We start from the raw sequence: 24428 nt of genomic DNA on the forward strand, positions 1-24428 counted from the left end.
TGAGGATCAACTCCAATAACTTTCCAACTACCGATGTCAAACTAATAAGTCTGTAATTTTCTTTTTGCTGCCTCCCTCCTTTCTTAAACAGTGGAACTACATTTGCAACCTTCCAGTCCTCTGGAACCATGCCAGAGTCTGTTGATTCCTGGAAGATCATTTCCAATGCCTCCACAATCTCCAAAGCCACCTCCTTCAGAACCCGTGGGTGCATCTCATCTGGTCCGGGAGCCTTATCTATTCTTAGTCCATTTAGCTTCTCAAGCACGTTTTCACTAGTAATCTTGACTGTACCTAATTCTATTCCCTGAGACCTCTGGCTATCAGGTATGTTGCTAATGTCTTCCACTGTGAAGACTGATGCAAAATACTCATTTAGTTCCTCTGCCATCTCTTTGTTACCCATTATAATTTCTCCAGCATCATTTTCAATCGGTCCTATATCTACCCCTGTCACTCTATTACTCTTCATATATTTTAAAAAACTCTATCCTTTTTATGTTAATTGCCAATTTCCTTTCATAATTCATCTTTTCTTTCCCAATGACTCTTAGTTTCCTTCTGTAAGTTTTTAAGTCATCCAGTCCCCAGTTTTCCCATTAATTTTTGCTTCCTTGTACGCTGTCTCTTTTGCTTTTATTTTAGCCTTAACCTCTCTCGTTAGCCACATTTGTGCCATTTTTCCATTCATGATTTTCTTTTTTCTTGGAATATATTTTTCCTGCACTTTCTTTATTTCTTGTTGGAATTTCATCCAATTCCGCTCTACTGTCCTTCCATCTAGCTTACTTTTCCAATTGACTTGGGCCAGTTCCTCTCTCATACCACTGTAATTTCCTTTGTTCCACTGAAATATCGATATACCTGATACCAGCGTCTCCTTTTCAACTTTGAAACTGAACTCAATCATATTATGATCACTACTTCCAAGGGGTTCCATTACCTCCAACTCCCTAATTGCTTCAGGTTCATTACACGGCACCCAATCCAATCTAAAACAGCCGATCCCCTGGTGGGCTTATGGACAAGCTGCTCCAAAGAGCCATCCCGTAGGCATTCTACAAACTCCCTCTCCTGAGATCCAGTACCTTCCTGACTTTCCCAATCCACTTTCATATTAAAATCCCCCATAATTATCTTGACATTTTCCTTCTGACATGCTTTTTCTATTTCCAGCTGTAACTTGTAGTCCACATCCCGGCTGCTGTTTGGAGGCCTGTATATAACTGCTATTAGTGTCTTTTTACCCTTGCCGATTAGTGGCAACTCTGCATGCAGCTCTAGGAATCATTAAATATTTAGATTATTAGATTATGAGGACACTCAGTCCTCGTTTATTGTCATTTAGAAATGCATGTATTAAAAAATGATACAACATTCCTCCAGAATGATATCACAAGAAAACACAGGACAAACCAAGACTAAAACTGACAAAACCACATAATTATAATATATAGTTACAACAGTGCAAAGCAATACCATAATTTGATAAAGAGCAGACCATGGGCACGGTAAAAAAAAAAGTCTCAAAGTCCCGATTGACTCATCATCTCACTCAGGCGGCAGAAGGGAGAAACTCACCCTGCCATGAAACTCCAAGCGCCGCAAACTTGCCGATGCAGCACCATTGGAGGCACCCGACCGCAGCGGACTCTTGAGTCCATCGGAAAACTTCGAGCCTCCGACACAGCCTCTCCGGGCACCATCCTCTGCCGAGCGCTTCGACCCCGCCCTGGCTGCCAAGCAACAAGCAAAGCCGAGGACTCGGGGCCTTCACCTCCAGAGATTCTGGACCACACAGTAGTAGCAGCAGCGAAGCAGGCATTTCAGAAGTTTCACCAGATATTCCTCTGTGCTCTCACATCCGTCTCCATCAAATCAGGATTGTGCACGGCACCCTACTTGACAAATAACAGACATCACCACAGGAGTGGCTGCTGCGAGCTGCGTCACACTGCCATCTTCTCCTCCCTTTTTTTCATTTATTTCCATTTAGGACTGCTACAGCTGAAATCCAGTCAGCCATGGGATTTCAGTAAGCAATTGTTTGAAAACTATTAAAAATCTATCAGTCATTAATTGATGGACCCAGGATAACTGAAATTGTAATGGGAGATAAGGAGATGGTGGAGGAACTGAAAGAGTATTTTGCATCAGTGTTCACTGAGGAAGACATCAGCAGTATACCAGACACTCGGGTGTCAGGGAAGAGAAGTGTGTGCATTCACAATTATGATAGAGAAAGTACTCAGGAAGATGAATAGTCTAAGGGTAGATAAATCTCCCGGACCAGATGGAATGCACCCTGGTGTTCTGAAGGAAGTAGCTGTGGAGATTGCAGAGGCATTAGCAATGATCTTTCAAAAGTCAATAGATTCTGGCATGGTTGCGGAGGACTGGAAGATTGCAAATGTCACTCCGCTATTTAAGAAGGGGGCAAGGAAGCAAAAAGGAAATTATGGACCTGTTAGCTTGACATCGGTGGTTGGAAAGTTGTTGGAGTCGATTGTCAAGGATGAGGTTATGGAGTACCTGGAGGCATATGACAAGATAGGCAGAACTCAGCATGGCTTCCTTAAAAGAAAATCCTGCCTGGCAAACCTATTGCAATTTTTTGAGGAAATTACAAGTAGGCTGGACAAGGGAGATGTAGTGGATGTTGTGTATTTGGATTTTCAGAAGGCCGTTGACAAGGTGCCACACATGAGGCGGGAACAAGATAAGAGCCCATGGAATTATGGGAAAGTTACATACGTGGATAGAGCATTGGCTGATTGGCAGGAAACAGAGAGTGGGAATAAAGGGATCTTATTCTGGTTGGCTGCTGGCTACCAGTGGTGTTCCACAGGGGTCTGTGTTGGGGCCGCTTCTTTTTACGCTGTACATCAATGATTTGGATTATGGAATAGGTGGCTTTGTGGCTAAGTTTGCTGATGATACAAAGATAGGTGGAGGGGCCAGTAGTGCTGAGGAAACAGAGAGTCTGCAGAGAGACTTGGATAGATTGGGAGAAGGGGCAAAGAAGTGGCAAATGAAATACAGTGTTGGAAAGTGTATGGTTATGCACTGGTAGAAAAAATAAACAGGCAGACTATTATTTAAATGGGGAAAGAATTCAAAGTTCTGAGATGCAACGGGACTTGGGAGTTGAGTCGGTGGTGAAGAAGGCGAATGCAATGTTGGCATTCATTTCTAGAGGAATAGAGTATAGGAGCAGGGGTGTGATGTTGAGGCTCTATAAGGCACTGGTAAGACCTCACTTGGAGTACTGTGTGCAGTTTTGGGCTCCTTATTTAAGAAAGGATGTGCTGATGTTGGAGAGGGTTCAGAGAAGATTCACTAGAATGATTCCGGGAATGAGAGGGTTAACATATGAGGAACGTTTGTCCGCTCTTGGACTGTATTCCTTGGAGTTAGAAGAATGAGGGGAGACCTCATAGAAACATTTCGAATGTTGAAAGGCATAGACAGAGTGGATGTGGCAAAGTTGTTTCCCATGATGGGAGAGTCTAGTATGAGAGGGCATGACTTAAGGATTGAAGGACGCCCATTCAGAACAGAGATGTGAAGATATTTTTTTAGCCAGAGGGTGGTGAATCTGTAGAATTTGTTGCCATGGGTGGCAGTGAAGGTCAAGTCATTGGGTGTATTTAAGGCAGAGATTGATAGCTATCTGAGTAGCCAGGGCATCAAAGGTTATAGTGAGAAGGCGGGGGAGTGGGACTAAATGGGAGAATGGATCAGCTCGTGTTAAAATGGCGGAGCAGACTCGATGGGCCGAATGGCCAACTTCTGCTCCTTGCTTTATGGTCTTATGGACTCGGGTCATGAGTAGAGTTCCCCTTTAAGAAAGAGGAAACAGGGAACATGTGCTGGGCTGCAGGTACAATTGAAACACGGAGCCCTCGGACCCCCATTCCCAACTATACTGCTGACAAATGTACAGTCCCTGGTGGGGGGGGTGGCGGGGTGGGCGGAAGGTTTGAAGAACTCAGCAACATTGCAGTACAGAGGGACATCAGTGTACTTTGCTTGAAAGAAACATGGCTCACCCCCAGCATTTTGGACATAGCTCTACAGCCCAAAGGCTTCACCATTCATAGCAAAGACAGGGCAGTTGAGTCTTTTAAAAGTAGAGGAGGTGGAGTATGCCTCATAATTTACTCACGCTGCACAGATGTGGGGTTCTGTCTCAGTTCTGTTTCTGCCAGGCTGTATGCATTACTCATGTAAACTGAGTATTGATGATCATATGATACAAAGACTTGAGAACTTAAATATAAAAGTCATCCAGTGTTTTAAATCTTAGTTTTCACAATTCCAGATGAAAAACTTAGCCTCTCATAATTGGAAGGTCCAAATCAGATTGATTATGACTGACTTTGATAACATGAAATTTTGTTGTTTTGCAGCAGCAGTACAGTGCGAAGACATAAAATTACTGTACACAATAAAAAGTCCAAAAAAAATGAGGTAGTATTCAAAGACAGTTCTAAAATCTGATGGCAGAGAGAAAGAAGCTGTTTCTAAAACATAGAGTGTGGGTCTTCAGACTCCTGTACCTCACCCCAATGCTAGTAGCGAGAAGAGGGCATGTTCAAAGTAAATTTATTAATGTCACGATATACAGCCCTGAGATTCATTTTCTTGCAGGCATTCACAATAAATACAAAGAAACAAAAGAAGCAGGCAAAATAATAATAATAAGCAATAAATATTGAGAACATGAGATGAAGAGTCCTTGAAAGTGAGTCAGTAGATCGTGGAGACAGTGAGGGTCCTTAGTGATGGATGCTGCTGCCTTGAGACAAGTTCTCGAAGGCAGGGAAGGTTGTGCCCATGATAGGGCTGGCTGAGTGTATGTCGCTATGTAGCCTCCTGCGATTGGAACCTCTGTACCCAGCGGTGGTGCTACCAACTCTTTTCAAAGTTCACTTTGCCAAACAAATACTGCATGTAATGCACCCACGGGTCTAGTAATGCAGAATTAATTGCTATTTATATTACATGAGCCAGTTTGAGCAGGCTATGCCGCCATAAAAAGCTTAATATTTCATTGCTCATGTGCCGAACAGTGTGCCAGCCACTTGGCCATTCAAGTATGATGGCGACTGTTGGTTGGCTTTCCAAGCAGGCTCTGACGCCTGCTTCTTTCCCTCTTGGATAAATGTCTCTCTTTTCCCTTTCTTTTCCTTCGACAAATCTCTCTGCTTCCAGTCTTTACCAGCTCTTTAGACTAACCTCAATATTCCTTGCAGCAAAGTATTCCTTACCCCATTGTCTTTTTGTTTTATTTAAAAAAAAATACTTAAAACTGTTTACTAAGATTTTAGTCTTCCACCCTTGAAAGTATTTAGAGTCTGATTTTCAAGCTATCGTTCTCCTTGTGAAGTTTGCTCTAGCCCATAAACAGTACTCTCAACTTCCTTTTAGCCAAGCCGTTAGTCATTATGCATCTTTGGTCAAATTTTGTCATGGAACAGTATAACTCCACAATGTCTGTGTCAAACATGATGCCAAGTTAAACTAATCCTTTTCTGCCTGTACATTATCCATATTCCTCCATCCCTGTGCCAATCTAAATGCCTTTACATGTTTCTGTTGTATCTGCTTCCACCAGCACCCCTGGTAGTGTGTTCCCGGCATCTACCACTGTGTTGATTTTTTTTAAAAAGTGCCTACCTTGCACATCTCCTTTAAACTCTCTCATCTCCCTTGCAAATTTAGTTCAGAAATGTTCCCTTAGGATTCTTTGAGATACTTTGCCACTTAAAGGATCCTCTTTTGCCTTTAGCCACCAGTACATCTCCTTCCCTACCCTCAAGAACTAGACTGGGCAAATCTGAAGTAAGTGCCTACTTGCCTTCAGTACAAGTTGCTTTTTAATTACTTCTATCAGAATTCAGTCCTGTATTTGTATTCCTACAGATGCAACTCCAGTCATAGCAGCACCATCCATGTGGACCCGACCACAAATCAAAGACTTCAAAGAGAAGATCCGACAGGATGCAGACTCTGTCATCACAGTGGGCCGGGGAGAGGTGGTGACAGTGCGCGTCCCCACACACGAAGAGGGTTCTTACCTCTTTTGGGAATTTGCCACAGACAATTATGACATAGGTTTTGGCGTGTGCTTTGAATGGACGGATTCTCCAAACACCACTGTGAGTGTGCACGTCACCGAATCCAGTGAAGACGAAGAGGATGATGAAGGTACAGTAGCCACTATCTCTGATAGTGGGGCAGGGATTCAGAATGGTTTAACTGATAAATCTTGCTGTGTATCACTTGAGTGTGGAGTACCTTTCCGTTTAGGCACTAAATATTGACATACTGTAGACACAGACTCCAGGGGGTACTGGAAGTTCTCTGTTATCGCACCCTAAGATCTGGCAGCTGAGATACTAGGGGAATCATTGTTACTGGAAAGCAGAACAAAACTGGTTAGATTGCATCCGGGATATTGTACTCAGTTCTGATCACTAGAAGGAAGGACACAAACATGAGGAAATCTGCAGATGCTGGAAAGTCAAGCAACACACACAAAAGTTGCTGGTGAACGCAGCAGGCCAGGCAGCATCTCTAGGAAGAGGTACAGTGGACGTTTCAGGACGAGACGCTGCCTAGAGAACACTGCTGCATTCACTAGAAGGAAGGACATGCTTTAGAGCCAATGTGCTTTAACATGCTGCCTGAATTTAGAGTGCAGGAACTATAAGAAAAGGTTGGTCAAACTAGACTGTTTTTCTTGGCGTGACTGAGTCAAGACTAGGTAAGGAATTATAAAATTATGAGAGACATAGATAGAGTAGACCACTGGTATCTTTCACCTGGTTTCAAATATCTAATTCTAAAGGGAATGCATTTAAGGTGTGGAGGGCAGTTCAAAGAAGATTGTGTGGCAAGTTTTTCCACACAGTGGTATGTACTTTGAACACACTGCTGAGGTGGTGTTAGAGACAGCTATGATAGGGGTGTTTAAGATGCTGTCGGGTACATGAATATTAAGAGAATGGAGGGATATAGATCCTGTGCAGGTAGAACGTGTTGGGTGTCATTAGCACAGCAGTGTGGGCTGAAGGGCTGGCTGCTGTGCTGGACTTCTCTGTGTAACTGGAGCCTCACTGCTCTTCGTCTTTCTGACCACACACTCTCCGTCTGCCTTGCACCCAACCTCCACCCCATACTGCCTGAGTATTCTCTTGCTGGATGTCATGGTTCCAGCTTTGAGATGAAATATGAAAGCAAGCTAGCAAATAATATCAAAGTGGATAGTAAAGGTTCTTTTCAAGTATGCTAAAACTAAAACAAAAATTAGAGTGGATATAGTACGGTTAAAAATTGAGGCAGAATAACGGGGGACAAGTAGATGGTTGATGAACTAAATGAGTATTTTGCATCAGTCTTCACTGTGGAAGACACTAGCAGTATGCCTGATGCAGTGTGTGAAGAAAAAGAAGTGGTTGCAGTTACTATTACAAGAGAGAAGGTGCTCAAGAAGCTGAAAGACCTGGATCAGATGAACTGTACCCTAGGGTTCTGAAAGAGGTAGGGTTAGAGATTGCAGTTGCTTTAGAAATGATCTTCCAAAAATCATTGGACTCTGGCATGGTGCCAGAGGAGTGGAAAATTGCAAATGTCACTCCACTCTTTAAGAAAGGAGGAAGGCAGCAAAAAGGAAATTATAGACCAGTTAGCCTGACCTCAGTGATTGTGAAGATGTTAGAGTCATTTGTTAAGGATGAGGTGATGGAGTACTTGGTGACACAGGACCCTTCAGGGAATATCCTGCCTGACAAACCTGATGGAATTCTTTGAGGAGATTACAAATAGGTTAGATAAAGGGGATGCAGTGAATGCTGTATATTTGGACTTTCAGAAGGCCTTTGACAAGGTGCCACACATGAGACTGCTTACCAAGTTAAGAGCCCATAGTATTACAAGAAAGTTGCTAACATGGTTAGAGCATTGGTTGATCAGTAGGTGGCAGCGAGTGGGACTAAAAGGATTCTTTTCTGGTTGGCTGCCAGTGACTATTGGTTTTCCGTAGGGGTTGGTGTTGGGACCACTTGTTTTCATGCTGTATATAAATGATTTAGACGATGGAGTAGATGGCTTTGTTGCCAACTTTGCAGATGATACGAAGATTGGTGGAGGGGCAAGTAGTGTTGAGAAACTGGATGTCATAGGATGCAGAAGGACTTAGATTAGGAGAATGGGCAAGAAAGTGGCAAATGAAATACAATGTTGGAAAATGCATGGTAGTAGAAATAAATGTGCAGACTACTTTCTAAACGGGGAGAAAATCCAAAAGTCTGAGATGCAAAGGGACTTGGCAGTCCTTGTGCAGAACACTCTAAAGGTCAACTTGCAGGTTGAATCAGTGGTGAGGAAGGCAAATGCCACATTAGCATTCATTTCAAGAGGTCTAGCATACCAGAGCAAGGATGTGATGCTGTGGATTTATAAGGCACTGGTCAGGCCTCACCTTGAGTATTGTGAACAGTTTTGGGATGCTCATCTTAGAAAAGATGTGCTGGCATTGGAGAGGGTCCAGAGGAGGTTCACAATGATGATTCCAGAAGTGAAAGGGTTATCATACGAGGAACGTTTGATGGCTCTGGGTCTGTACTCGCTGGAATTCAGAAGGATGAGTGGGGGGGATCTCAATGAAAACTTTCAAATGTTGAAAGACCTAGGCAGAGTAGATGTGGAAAGGATGTTTCTCATGATGGAGCGTCTAGGACAAGAGGGCACAGGCTCAGGATAGAGGGGTGCCCTTTTAAAACAGAGATGTGAGGGAGAAATTTCTTTAGCCAAAGGGTGGTGAATTTGTGGAATTTGTTGCCATATGCAGCTGTGGAGGCCAGGTCATTGGGTGTATTTAAGGCAGAGATTGATAGGTTCTTGACTGGACATGGCATCAAAGGTTACAGGGAAAAAGGCCGGGAATGGGGTTGAGGAGGAGAAAAAAAAAGGATCAGCCATGATTGAATGACAGAGCAGACTCAATGGGCCAGATGGCCTAATTCTGCTCCTATGTCTTATGGAGACCAACAGAAGGGCCCAGAGTGCATAGTGTCACATCTAGTCATGATGTAAGATTGTGTTGGGGAGCAGAATTAGGATGTTACTGTTGTAAAAAAAAATTACACTATTGTGTTCACCACAGTCTACAAGGGATGTGATTAAATGAAGGGGTGTATAAAAGATTCACAAAGATGTTGCCTGGAATGGAGGGGTTAGTTATCAGGAAAGATTAGATAGGTTGGCTCTGTTTTCCCTGGAGTGAAGGAGGCTGAGAAGTGTTATTATAGAGACACGCAAAATGGAGGGGTATAGATAGATAGCCAGTGACGATCTCTCATGGTAGAGGCATCTAAAACTAGAGTGCCTAGGTTGAAAGAGAGAGTGAGGAGATTTAAAGAGATCTGAGGTAAAATTTTCACACAGATGGTTGTTATCTGGAATGAGCTGCAAGGGAAGTGGTGGAGGCAGAAGCAATAGTAACATTTGAGAGGTTTCAAAAGTTCATTTATTATCAAAGTATACATCTCTAAAATTCTCCAGATAGCCACAAAACCAAGAAAGAAAAGAATGGCAACATGGTCATTAACCCCCCCCCCATCCCTCCTCTCATCAAACCCCCAAATCCTCCTCCCCTGCACTGAAAAATTGAGAAAGATTGGGTGAAAAAGCACAGAATACAAAAGCCATTATGGGCAACATTCTACCTCTCCATAGCAGAACGATCTCACCAGCAATAAAAAGGGAGACTTCCCTCTCCATAGCAGAGTGCAGAGTGATCTAAGTAAGAATGTCAATGAGTAGGGCATAGAGGGATGCGGATTTAATGTAGGTAAACGAGATTCGTATAAATGGTCATAAGACACAGGACCAGAATAAGGCCATTCAGCCCATCTGGTTTGCTCCACTATTCCATTATGGCTGATTTATTATCCCTGCCTTCTCCCTATCATCTTTAATGCCCTGACTAATCAAGAACTTATCAACCTCCACCTGAAATATACACAATGACTTGGCCTCCACAACCATCTGTGGTATTGAATTCCACAGATTCACCGCCCTTTGGTTAAAGATTCCTCCTCATCTCTATTCTAAATGGATGTCCCTCTATTATGAGGCTGTGCCCTCTTGGTCCTAAACTCACCCACTTTAGGAATCATCCTCTCCACATCCATAGGTTTCAATGCGATCCTTTCATTCTTCTAAACTCCAGTACCTGCCTAGAAACATCATAGGTTAACCCCTTTCATTCCCAGAATCATTCTTGTGAACCTCCTCTGGACCCTCTTCAATGCCAGCACATCTTTTCGTAGGTAAGGGACTCAAAACTGCTCACTATACTCCGTGTGATCTGACCAGTGCCTTATAAAGCTTCAGCATTACGTTCTTTTTATATTCTAGTTTTCTCAAAATGAATGCCAACATTACATTTGTCTTCCTTACCATCGACCCAACCTGCAAATTAATCTTGCTAGTCCCTTTGCACCTCTGATTTTTAAAAATTTTTCTCTCTGTTTAGATAATAGTCTGTCTTTATTCCTTCTACCAAAGTGCATGACCGTACACTTCCCTACACTCTATTCCATTTGCAGCTTCTTTGCCCATTCTCTCAATCTAAGCCCTTCTGCAGACTCCCTGCTTCCTCAAAACTACATGCCCCTCCACCTATCTTTGTATTGGCTGCAAACTTGGCCACAAAGCCATCAGTCCGTCATCCAAATGGTTGACATACACAGTAATGTGCAGTCCCAATGCTGACCTCTGTAGAACACCACCTGTCACCGGTAGCCAACCAGAATAGATCCCCTTTATTCCCACTCTTTGCTTCCTGCCAGTCAGTCAGTCTTCTATCCATGCTAGTAGCTTTCCTGTAATACCCTGGGCTCTTATCTTGTTAAGTAGCTTCGTGTGCAGTGCCTTGTAAAAGGCCTTTGGAAAATCCAAGTAAACAGCATACACTGCCTCTTAGTCTGTTCTGCCTCTTATTTCTTCAAAGAATTCCAACAGATTTGCTGGATAAGATTATTTCCTTTGGGAACCCATGTGACTTTGTCCTATTTTATCATGTGCCTCCAAGTACCCAGAAACTTTGTCCTTAATAATGGGCTCTAACATCTTACCAGCCATTGAAGTCAGACTAACTGGCCTGTAACTTTCTTTATTTTGCCTCCCTCCCTTCTTGAAGAGTGGAGTGACATTTACAGTTTTCGAGTCCTCCACAGCCATGCCATATCTAGTCATTCTTGAAAGATCATTATGAATGCCACCACAATCTCTTCAGCCACCTCTTTCAGAACCCTAAGGTGCAATGCATCTGGTCCAAGTGTCTTATCTGCCTTCAGACCTTTCAAATTCCCAAGCACCTTCTCCTTAGTATTAGCAAATACATTCACTTCTGCCCCTGACACACTTGATTTTCTGGTATACTGCTAGTGTCTTCTCCAGTGAAGACTAACTTAAGTTTATCTACCATTTCTTTGTTCCCTATTACTACCTCTCCAGCACTCTCACCTCATCTTTCCGCCCCCACACCAGGGATAGGGTTCCTCGTCCTCACTTACCACTCCAACAGCTTTTCCTCCAGCACCTAATTCTTCGTAACTTCCACCATCTCCAATGGGATTCCACCACCAAGCACATCTTTCTCCCCCCTCCCCCAATTCCCTGCTTTCTGCAGGTATCACTCCCTACATGACTGCCTTGTCCATTCGTCCCTCCCCACTGTTTTCCCTCCTGACACTTATCTTGCAAGCAGAGTAAGTGCTACACTTGCCCCTACACCACCTCCCCCACCACCATTCAGGGCCCCAGACAGTCCTTCCAGGTGAGGTGACACTAAACCTGAGAGTCTGTTGGGGTCACCTATTGTATCCGGTGCTCCCGGTGTGGCCTCCTGTATATCAATGAGACCTAATGTAGATTGGGAGACTGCTTTGCTGAGCACCTATGCTCCATCTGCCAGAAAATGTGGGATCTCCCAGTGGCCACCCATTTTAATTCCACTTCCCATTCCCATTCCGACATGTCAGTCAATGGCCTTTACTGTAACAATGAGGCCACACTTAGTCTGGAGAAGTAACACCTTAAATTCCGTCTGAGTAGTCTCCAACCTGATGGCATGAACATCAATTTCTTGAACTTCCGGTAATGCCCCCCCCCCACCATTCCCCATTCCCATTTCCCCCTCTCACCTTATCTGCCCATCACTTCCCTCTGGTGCTTCTCCCCCTTCCCTTTCTTCCATGGCATTCTGTCCTCTCAGATTCCCCCTTCTCTAGCCCTTTATCTCTTTCACAATCAACTTCCAGCTCTTTACTTCACCCTTCCCCTCGCCTGGTTTCACCTAGTATTTCTTCCTCTCCACCTTCTTACTCTGACTTCTCATCTTTCTCCAGTCCTGATGAAGGGTCTCAGCCCAAAACATTTCAATCGATGCTGCCTGGCCTGCACAGTTCCTCCAGCACTTTGTGTGTGTTGCTTGGATTTCCAGCCTCTGCAAATTTTTTTCTTGTTTGTGATCGGACTACCTCTCCGGTGTCATTTTCCAGCAGTCTGATATCCACTCTGACCACTCTTTTACTTATTATATAAAATATCTTGAAAGCTTTTAATATCCTCTTTTATATTATTGGCTAGCTTATCCTTGTATTTCATCCTTTCTCTCCTTATGGCTTTTTAGTTGCTTTCTGTTATTTTTTTTTAATAAGGCTTCCCAGTCCTCTAACTTCCCACTAATTTTTGCTATGTCGTATGTCCTCACTTGCTTTTATGTTGCCTTTGACTTCCGTTGTTGGCCACGGTTGCCTCATCTTCCCTTTAGAATACTGCTACATCTTTGGGATGTATCTGTCCTGCAGCTTCCAAATTGCCCTCCAGCCAATGCTGTTCTTCTATCATAGCTGTTAGTGCCCACTTCAAATCAACTTTGGCCAACTCCTCTATCCTGCCTTCCTTTACTCCACTGTAATACTGATACATCTGACTTTAGCTTTGCCCTCTCAAACTGCAGGGTGAATCCTATCATATTACGATCACTGTCTTCTTAAGGTTCTTTTACCTTGAGCTCCCTAATCAAATCTGGTTCATTACACAATACCCAATCCAGAATTTCCTTTCCCCTAGTAGGCTAAACTGCAAGCTGCTCTAAAAAATTCCTCTCATAGGCATTCTCCAAATTCCCGTGGTAGTTGGTATAGATGTGGTGGGCTGAAGGTGCTGTATCTATGCTGTACAACTCTGACTCTATCAGCCTAAAGTGCCAAATGATTTATGGCTACCAGAGCTTTAGCCAGAAAATGCTAATGTGGCTATTTGAAAGAAATGGAATGGATTATGTACCTAAGCCTTGATGATTTAAAAACAAAAGCAGAAGGTGATAGGAAGCTGAAACACAGGAAACAGAAAATGCCAGAATATCTCAGCAAGTCAGGCAGCATCTATTGAGAGAAATGGTTCAAATTTTGTGTTGAAGACCATTTGTCACAACTAGTAAAAAGAGAAAAGTTTCTAAGTTATAGATCAGGCAGGAGAAAGGGAATACCTGAATATCAAGGGTTGCCATGGCGATGGGTTACTAATGGAGCAGGAGGGTGACAAGTATGTACTGCAAGTTGCAGTTCAGTTTGTGCTAGTGGGCAGGCCTTCTTCCATAATTACCACCAGTCATTATTTGGAGATACTGTGCAGGAGAACAGGATTGGAGGAATGTAGAGATCTCAATGTTGTGGTGATAGTTAAAGGGCAGAAACTTGGGGAGCTAGGGTAGGAGGAATGTTGAAAATGAGGCTGATAATTTTTTTGATAGATGCTTTTCTGCATTGAGAACCAATGTAGCTGACAGATATAGGCATGAATAAAACGATAGCAATTGGGACAGAGATATTTTATGTTTACAGAGATGAGAAGATCAAGAGTTTGTTAGAATTGTTAAGTGTAGAGGTAACAAATGAATTGTTGGGGAGCGGTGAAGTTAGCCATACTGAAGCTGTCGGATTAAGTTACTTGGGTATATCTATGATGTGGATGATGAGCACGAAATTCTGCAGATGCTGAGAATGTCCAGAGCAACACACACAAAATACTGGAGGAACTCAGCAGTTCAGGCAGCATTAAATAGTTGATGTTTTGGGCCAAGACCCTTCATCAGGACTGCTGTGAATGATATCACCTCTGGTTAAACAGGTATCACTCTTGTCTCAAAACTGGAACTATTTTGAATTGGAGGCTCACTCCTGTGATTTGAACAGCACCCACATTTTCTGTCCACAGCCAAAGGGTGCCACACTGGTAGAAATACCGTCCTTTGCGTCACATATTAAACTGAGACCTATTCTCTGAGGAATGCACGATCTTTTCAAAAGGATATGATAAGATTTATCCTACAATTACCGCAAAACATCATTACTTTCACATTGTTGGTTTGTGTATTTCCCATATTGTAATAAGAACTATGCTTTAAAAACATTTTGTTGGTTGAAAAGGACTTTGAAAATTTAGTTGCAAGCGTGTTTTACTGATAAGGCACTAGCTAGTTTAATTGCAGCAAGGTTTTGGGACTTTTAGTCATTGCTTTTCATTAGTTTAAGAAAGGGTGTTGGCCAGGATGCACCTGCTCTATTTCCTTTAGTGTGATAGGATTTTTATTTGGATATATATAAACCAATTTTGGTTTAACATCTCATTCAGGAGGTGGCAAGTCTGACACAGCAGTCCCACCCCTATTAACTAGTGTATCTGTGACAATAATGTGGACCTTAAACCAAAAATCATTCAACCCAGAAGCAAAAGTGGGCTGAGTTTGTGCTGAGCTTAAATCAGACAGGAATGGAACATTATATTGTCCTTGTGCAAAGTAAACTTATATTAAGGAGGGCAGTTTAGGCTGTTATCCAATTATTCCATCTCTCGAGATTTTCTTGTTGGCTACAGTCATCCATATTGTTCCAGGTGCCAAGAATTTGTCGGTTCCTCACTGGATTTCAGTTAAAATTAATCGTGTAGCATCTGGTCTCTGAGCTCAAGTCAACTCCATTCTCAAGCACTTAATCTTGTTTGGCACCATAATGCTGAGGAAGTGCTTCTCTGTTAAAGATGCAGCTGAGATATTTAAGTAAAGTCCTTGTCTGCTGCTGCTTGTGGACTTGTTGGTAGCACTATTTTGAAGGAGTTCTTCTTATGTCTAGCCTAATAAAAATTCCTCAATGTTAGTTAGGATTATCTGATGCTTCTGTGGTACATTCTAGGATGCACTGGGACACATCATTAATGATGTAACCTGGGTGTTTTGGGTCGTTCAACATCAGACACCCACGCCCAGGGTTGATCAGACCCCAGCTTGTGTTCCGACAGCGTTGGTCCATGGGTCACACCTCTTGATCCTTTGCAGCCCTCGTAATGCCAAGGAGGGAGTAAATTCTGCAGATCGAACAGCCAGCAAAACCTCTTATTAACACATGACTGAAGCAAGTTGGCTGCTACATTTTCTGTGGTCTAACAGTGACTATATTTCAAAGTTGTCAGTGGCTGTGGAGTTTATTTTGTGGCAGGAGATGATGGTCACCACAGCAGAACTAAAAGCGATACAGATAGATAAATATCTGCTATGAGCTGCATAGAAACAGTCCTGCATATCTACTAACAATATCAGAGACTAGATAGGCTGTGTTTGTTTGCCTTGGAGCAGAGGAAATCTTTGGAAGGAATACATATCTGAGAGGCATAGGCAGGATAAATAGTAGGAAAAGTTTCCCCAGATCTGAAGCATCTAAAACTAGAGGGCATGGGTCTAGGGAAAAGGGAAGCTGTGTAGAGGATCTCTGAAGAAGAGCTCTTTTCACCCAGGGGGCGGTTGGAACCTAGAAGGCATTGCTTGAGGCAGACTCCTAAATTTATGAAGTAACCAGACAAGCACTTTGGACTTCAAGACGGAGAGGGCTATGGACCAAGTGCAGGTAAACGGGATTGGTGTAAGTGGGTACTTAATGGTTGGTATGAACATGGTGGGAAAAGGGCCTCATTCTGTGCTGTGTGATCCATCCTCACCCATTTGGGGGTCTGAGTGGCTTTGAGAGTTGGGACAGTCAGGGATTATTTATCCCCCTCCACTCACCCCATGTTATCCCCTGTCTTTTTATTCACTCCTAAAAAAGGTGAAGCTTTATAAGCTTTGGTAGGATTCAAAATCCAAATGCCCAAGTCACAGCTCCTGGGGTACAAGAGGCTGAGGGGTAACCTTGTACTTTTACTTATTAAACTTGAGGGGCACAGATAAGTGATTAGTCACAGTCCCTTTTCCAGGGTAGGTAGTCTGACACTGGAGAGCATAGACTTCGGGTGAGAGGGGAAGGATTTAGTGGAAACTTTTTCACAGAATGAGTGATGAGTATATGGAACATGCAGGCAAAGGAAGCAGTTGAGGCAGCTACAATCATGACGTTTAAAAGATATTTGGTTAAGTACATGGATAGGAGCTGTTACTTTGAACGCTGAACATGGACAGGAGCTGTTTAGACTGATATGGGCCAAATGCAGGTAAATGGAACTAGATCAGGTGGGCATCTTGGTTAGCGTGGATGACTTGGCTAAAGGTCCTGTTTCCATGTGTATATCTCTATGACTGTACCTCTGGAGCCAGCTGTAGAGTTTGCATGTTCTCTCTCTGATTCACCCAGGCATTCAGATTTCCTCCTGCCTTCTGAAGATTCATTTAGTTGGCTAGTGGGTAAGCAGAGGTGGGAGTGTTGGGGTGGGATTATGCAGGATTAGTGTATATTGTTATTTGCCATATAAACTATATATTTTAGAGCCTATTTCCATGCGGTGTGAAATATGAATAGTTACTTCCATGATCTGGAACTTGCTGCCTGTATGGGTGGTTGGAACAGAGTCAATCACCACCTGGATGGGCACTTGTAAGAATGCCATGGAAAAGGAATTGGACAAACTTGCTCTTCCAGGAGCCAGCATTGAATCATTGAGCTGAATGGCTTCCCATAAAATTTATCAGAAGAAAAGCAACAGTAATAAATAATCTTAGAGCATTACAGTATGACCATGCCCAACGACATGGTACTCATCCAGCTAGTTTCAATTTCAATTTCCTTTGTTCAGCCCATATCCCTCTCAGCCCCACCCCTCCATTTGCCTCTAAATTCCACCCCTCCACTTCTTAAATGATACTATTGTCTCTGCCTCAACCGCTTCCTCTGGAAGCTGTTCCATATACTCACCAAACTCTGCATGAAAAAATTGCCCCCTCAGCCCTCAGATTCCTTGTAAGTCTTTGTCCTCTCACTGTAATCCTATAAGCCCTAGTCTTGTACTCCCTGACTTGGAGAAAAGATCTGTTACTTATCTATGCCTCTCATAATTATAAATATTTCTGTAAGGTCACCTCCCATTCCAAGGAATAAGGTTCTAGCCTGACCAACCTCTCAGGCACTCTAGTCTTTGCAAATTAGCCTAATCACAACAACAATTAACCTACTAATTTCTGCAGTCTTTCCAGTTTTATCATATCTTTCCTATAATAGGTTGACTAAAGCTGTACTCCGGGTATGGCCTCACCAATGATTTATTCAAGTGTAATATAACTACCCAGCTGCTATACTCTGTGCCCTGATTGAAGGAGGCTAGCATGCTAAGCACTTTTTCACTATCCTGTCTGCACTTGGTGGTTTCATTGAACTGTATACACTTGTACTCCTGTCCCTCTGTTCCATTATACTCCCTCATGCCCTACCAATCATAGTGCAAGTTGTACAGAGGTTTGACTTTCCACACTTACCTGTATTGAAATCCATTTGCCACTCCTCGGTCCATTTCCCTTACTGATCAAAACCCCCTCATACCGTACTATAAACTTCACTGTCAACAGCATCTTATTTTGTGTCATCCTCAGCTGCCTGATCAAGCCATGTGTATTTGCATTCAAATCACTCAATAAATAACAAGGTTCCCACCAACCCCAACAGTATACCACTAGTCACTGTCATCCGTTCTAAGAAACAGCCTTCAACTTGACACCCTTTACATCCTACCTCTGAGCCAGTTTTGAATTGACCTAAGTTGTGCTCTCTGGATTTCATGGGACTTAATCTTTCAGATCAGCCTGCCATGTTGGACCTTATTAAAGGCTTCGCAGAAGTCCAAATAGACAATATCCATTGTCCTACCCTCCACCTACATGTTTGCTGTCTATTCAAATGCGGGTATAGCCTACCTCCAGTAACTTTTGTGAGATGTCAGGCTGACCAGCCTGTGGTTCCCTGGCTTGTCCTTGCTACCCTTTAAAAACAAAGAAGCAACATTAGTCACCTTGCAGTTTTCAGGAACTTTCCCAGTGACTAACATTGAAGCAGATATCTCCGCAAGGGCCTCCATAATTTCCTCTCTAGCCTTGCACAAATTCTAATGATGGACTTGGTCAGACCTGGAGATTTATCCACTTTAATGCACTGTAAGGCTGTGTATACCTTTTCCTTGATAATATAAATCTCCTTCAAAATATCTCCACTTATTTCCCTTATCTGTTGAGTAACCATGATTTTCTCAGTAAACACAGGAGAAATATTCATTAAAAAAAACTCACCCCTCTTCTGTGGCTCAAGATATAGACGGCCCCACTCATCTCTGAGGGGACCTATGTTCTTGCTACCTACCCTCTTACTCTTAACTTAGCTATAGAGATGGGGCTTTCATTAACCTTGCCTGCCAGATCCATCTATTTGTTGTCCTCTTTTCCCTCTGAGGAGTATTCTTAATCTTTTTATAGTCTTCACTGGACCCAGTGTATGTTTGTTTCGGTTTCTATACTAGACCCTCAATATCTGTCATTGGTCAAGGTTTCCTCAGCTTGCCAGTTTACCCTTCACCCTAAAGGAGCATGCTGTCCTGGACCTTTGCTATCACAGACTTAAAGGTCACACACTTGCCTGTTGAAGAGTCTTGGCCTGAATCATGGACTCTTTATTTTCCTGCATAGGTGCTGCATGCTGTAACTTGATGAGTTTCATCAGCATTTTCTGTGCATTGCTCAAGAGTTCCAGCGTCTGTAAAATTTCTAATGCTTACCACTTGCCATTTGTTCTTTTCCTTTCAAACACGGTCACCAAATCGACCTTTGCTAAACTCTAATTCCCTCAGAATTGCTTTGTTCTGGTTTAGGTCCCTAATCTATGGACCTGACTTATCCTTTTTCCATCAGTACTGTAAAACCAATTGAATTATGGTCACTGGAGCAAAGTGCTCCCTACACTGCCACTTCATTTACTTACCCTCCCGCATCCCCCCCCCCCCCACCCCCAAGGAGGTCCAGTAATGCTCATTGCTGAGCAGGGCCCTTTATATATAGACTCAGAAACTTTCCTAGTACATTGCACAAATGCTACTCCATCCCAGACATCCCACCTCTCCTGGAAGTTCCGGGAGTCTCCCGCATATTGATAGTGGCTCCCTGATGCCCGGAAATTATATAACAATGTCCCGCAAATTAATTTTTTTGAGAGGGAGAGCGAGCATCCTGATTGGTCTCTCTTCGTGCTAAGTAGACCTATCAGTTTTCTCTGTGGGCGGGCTTTACAGTCGACCTCAAAAATAATGAAAGTGTTGCCCGCTGCACTGTTTGCAACAGAGACTTTTCTGTTGCCCAAAAATGTAAAAGACACGTTGAGGTGAGTTTAACAGGTGTCATTCGTTCATTAGCGTAGCTAGCATTATTTAAACTATCTGGCTAGCTGCTAAGTAGCTGCTCTATTGATGTCCTACGTGATGAAGCCAAACTCCCTGTAGACTTGCTTAAAGTTGTAATAGAATAAACATGATAATATAATATATGTACATACTTTAATGTCACATTTTCTGCATATACCCAACTTGGTTTACAGATTAGACAAAATCACTAAACGAAGTATTACATACACCCTTGGAGATTCCCCGGTGTGGGGAGGGGGTGGAGATATGGGGTTGCGGGGGGGGGCGCGGGGCTGCTACCTCCATGAAATGATGGTGCTACCTCCCTGAAATGAGTTTTTGCAGGGTGGGATGTCTGCCATCCAGTCCCTTAACATTTTGGGTGGCCCAGCCAGTACTGGGGAAATTCATATTTCCCACTAATACAGCAGTATTGCTGCAACTATGAGCAATTTCTCTACACAACTGCTCAAGTTCTTACTGACTATTTAGGGGTCTACAACACAGCCCCACTAGAGTGACACCTCCCCCTTCTTGTTTCTGTTCTACCCACATGGTCTCAGAGATGACTCTAGTGGCATTGTTCACTAAATACTGCTGTTACTTATCCCTCAATCAAAAAGACCACACTCCCTTATCGCTTGTCTGTACCTCTGTCATGCATGTAGCATCTGTACCCTGGAATAAATGTTCACAAGTCCTGAAAATCACTTGCGTTTTTTTTCCAGGGAGCCCCAGTGAAACAGAAAAGGCCAAGAAGGGGGCCATCAAAGTTCAGGTAGATGAGGTGGTGCCTGTCTACCGACGAGATTGCCACGAAGAAGTCTATGCTGGATCCCATCAGTACCCGGGCCGAGGTGTCTATCTTCTGAAATTTGACAACTCCTACTCACTGTGGAGGTCAAAAACGGTTTACTACAGAGTATATTATACCAGATAAAACCAAGCTTCACCATGCTTGGCATCTGCTTTTGTTCTTGCTTTCTTTTGTAAACTTTAATTTGCACATTGTGCATTGAAATAATTATCTAAATCATTCTATATAATAATAAATTGGGTGAAGGATCTGCTATTGCAGTAATGAGAATCACTGCCAGGAATTGGTTTCAATAGATATATTTAGTGTCATTATTACACCAGGTTAATGTTTTTTGGTTAATTAAAATGATAAATTGGTTTGTTATTGTCACATGTACTGAGGACAGTGAGAAATTTGTCTTGAATACTGTTCACCCATAAATTTATTGTAACAGTGCATCAAGGTAGTACAAGGTAAAACAAAAACCAAATGCAGAATAAAGTGTTACAGTTACAGAGAAAGTGCAGTTCAAGGCCATAGCAAGGTAAATTGTGAGGTCAAGTGCATCCTATCGTATCAGGGAATTATTCAGAAGTCTCTTAATAGCAGAGTAGAAGTTACTTCTGAGCTTGGTGATACATGATTCAGGCTTTTGTACCTTCCTGAATTGGAGAGGAGAAGAGAAGGGAGAGTGTTCAGAGTGGATGGGGTCTTTGATTATGCTGGCTGCTTTACTGAAGTGATGAGAAGGAATGTCTGTGTTTTATTACGAGGTGCGGTGTGGGTTTTGCACCCCCCCCCCGCCCCGTAGGCTGTAGAGCCTGGGATCGCCTCTTAAAACCTGGATGTAGTGTGTGGGGCTGGGGAGGAGTTTAAGAAAGAAATACTCGGGGATCTGTGTGTTGCTGAGATACCTGAATGAGGAACCTTGTACATGCTGTACATTGCCCCCTCCAGCTTTTCCTGTTTTAAATTTTTTGTCAAGCTCTCGTATTTAAAATTTCCATCTGGTTTTGCTGTTTAAAAGGAGCTACTTTCTGGTAGGTCTGTGTCAGATATTTTTCTGGCAATTGTTAAGCCACCTGTCCCACAGACTAGACGTCTAAGATTTGGGTGAGTGGGGAGGGAAATTAGAAGAATGAAGGTGAGTGATTGTTCATTAGGAGCATCCTGCAGTTGGGAACAAAATTCAGTAGATGGTCTGTTGGAGTAGCTTGATCCAGTTATTCAATGCTCAGAGCCTCTCCATCTAAATTCAAATTTACTTTGAAAAAACACTTGATGGAATCCCATTGGTCAGCAATTGTGCTGTTTATTTTCTATCTGTTCAACCTTTTCAGTCAGAATAGCACATACCTATTGCCCTGGTAGGTTTCTGGTACCTGTGTATTCTGGCAGCAAGTATCTCCTTTACACAGCGCCGTTTCCTTCAGTGGCAACACTGATGTCTTTGAATCAAAATTTAAGCTTGAAGAAAGCCTCAAAGCTTGTGTGGCTTTTGCCTGAGTTCTTCAACTTGTTTCTCATTCTAGAGAACAGCCAATGCCATTGACAGCAAGCCACTGGAAGTAGGGGCAAGCATTGGCAGGTGGAACACTTGCAGACTGTCACCTGTTTTGCTGTTTTTCACCTTGTTGCAGACAACACCCCTATCCAAATTATTCCCCATGGGACAGATTGATGTTCAACTGTACAAATCAAATTAACCCTGAGATGGATACGCTAGAAGTATAGATGGTGCGTCTCCACTCTCTGGGGTACTTGCTCTCAGCAACTGTGAGGCTGTCTTTTCTTATGAGTATCTCTGACAGAGGTAAAACCGACAGAATTTGTGTTCCTGATTGCTTTCGTGTGATCCCAACTGCAGAATAATGTGGGTGTAATTACAATTGGACTGGTCTATGATCACCCTCCTAGTGCGGCATGTACTGCCACATTGTATGAACTGACTAGAAAGGCAAAAATATATTGTATGGCATGAACATCTAGAGATAAAGATGTGTTTTAGGTCAATTTGGACACCTTAACCTGGTAACCAAGTTTAGCTCAGAAATGGGGCTGGCTAGAGATTTCAGAAAAATTAATGTTGGCCTTGACCTAAACCCATCATGATAGAGTAAATCCCAATCAAATTTCCTTGGCATTATATTCACTGTAGACAGTAAATGGCTTCTCCAGCTTGGGATGCCTTTTGAAATTTTAGAAATTCATGCTTTAAACTTCCCTCAACATTTTTTGCCTATCAATAAGGCAGTGAAGATAGCAAGCCAGAGACAAACAGAATGATTGTGGGTGGTGCGGAAAATGGATCTCATTTAGAAAAGACCAGGAAAGTGGTTGGTTCTGTATGTTCCTCCAATGACCTTGATGTCACCTTGGGATATGGTGTCCTGAAATATTATGCTTCTGATGCAACGGAAGAAGTTCATGTCCTGATAAATGTGTCATTCTGGAGTCAAAGGTTGTTTCATTTAAGATGCCTTTCGGGTGGATTGCCATTTTGACAGTGGACATTTCCATTTGAATAGGCACAGTGGAGAGTCAAGGCCTGACCTTTTCATCCCCACTCTCAATCCTTTCTGTGAGCAACACATGGATATTCCCCATTGTACTTTTGTAATCTTGCCAGCAAGTCCTAGTAACAAGAATGTTACAGTGGGTCAACAATTATCACCATGGATGGGGCCAGCTATAATGTGAACAGTACATCACTTAGTTAAAGACTGGGTGGGACTCCACTTCATTTTAGGCTAAAGTGTACTAAATTGCCTCTTAGATGAGGCAGTGCATACTGGGAGCCACCCATCCAATTACAGGCTCACCCCAAATTAGTATCTGCATAAATATCATGGGAATTGAAGTACTGAGCAGCTTGGTCCCCCTACCTCAATGAACTGGGCTCCCCTTAGGCAGTAACCAAGTAGGCATGAAGACAGCTCCGTTTCCCGAGACAGGAAAGCCACAATTTACTATACTTAATCTCAGAGGTTAACACTCAAAACCTTTCTTCTCCCCTTTTTATTTTTAAAGCAATATATTTTTGTGACTGTACAGGTTGAATGGTGATTTCTAATTATGTATATTTAAAGTGTATGTTTATAATGTAGAGGGATCTTTCATGGGCTTGTTGGTCTGGAATCAAGATGTTCAGCTGCTATCCTGGCCTGTCCCTTTTGTTTTGGTCTCTCCCTGTGAGCAGCGAAGAAGGAACAAAACTGCAAAATTTGTAATATTAGTGAATTGCTCTGGACTTTGGGTCAGCAATGCCCAGCCCAATGCTTTTCTTTAAACATATTAAAAAAAATAAGTTTTGCATCAATAACAGGAGTGTGACAGACTTGCATTAAGTACAGATTTATTTTTCCGTTATAATTTAATGCTTTTTCTCTTACTGATATGCCTTGTTTTTGCAGCTGTTTTGTCACCAAAGAGCCTTCATTCACGTCATTAACTTGAGATTTCCTTCACAAGTGATGCTTTCATTTCCAGTGGTGTGGTCACCTGATATGCCCAAACAACATGGCTGTGATCTGTACAGTTCTAAGAGTGGAGTTTATTCTACAGGTGGTGATTCTGTGTGGTTCTTTTTTGTTTTCTCTCTTATTCTCTTTTATAAATAATTTTTAACCCTTGTTTTGTACATAATGATTTTCTCTGTCCCCTTTCCTTTTTGTGTGTACTTACAGCTATTTTCTTAATTAGACAGCTCTGGCTGTTTTATATGGTTTTCATTATTCCAGTTTTCAGAGAAATAGAAATATAATGGGGCTCCTACTTTACAGAGATTGTTACTGGAAATGTGGTCTGATTTTCCCAGGATATTAAACGTGGGAAGGTTTTATTGCTGTGAGTTTTTAAAACAAAATGACCAGTGCAATTTCAAAAACTGTTTCTTTCCAATAATATATTTAAT

At 42.6% G+C, this 24428-nt stretch overlaps 1 protein-coding gene across 2 annotated transcripts in view; it reads left to right on the forward strand.

The window, feature by feature from the left end:
- The window catches only part of acbd3 (acyl-Coenzyme A binding domain containing 3), a 92003-nt gene extending 67575 nt beyond the window's left edge, over nt 1-24428 (forward strand). The window contains exons 7-9 of one of the 2 annotated variants that reach the window (XM_063040601.1): nt 5929-6213; nt 20445-20573; nt 23929-24428. In XM_063040601.1, coding sequence (XP_062896671.1) covers nt 5929-6213; nt 20445-20573; nt 23929-23966 — 452 coding nt within the window. In that variant the 3' untranslated portion in view covers nt 23967-24428. Of the gene's footprint in view, nt 1-5928; nt 6214-20444 lie in introns of both variants that reach the window. The other variant, XM_063040600.1, reaches the window with a different exon arrangement.

The sequence above is a fragment of the Mobula hypostoma genome, chromosome 2 (assembly GCF_963921235.1).
Source record: "Mobula hypostoma chromosome 2, sMobHyp1.1, whole genome shotgun sequence".
Classification (NCBI taxonomy): Eukaryota; Metazoa; Chordata; class Chondrichthyes; order Myliobatiformes; family Myliobatidae; genus Mobula; species Mobula hypostoma.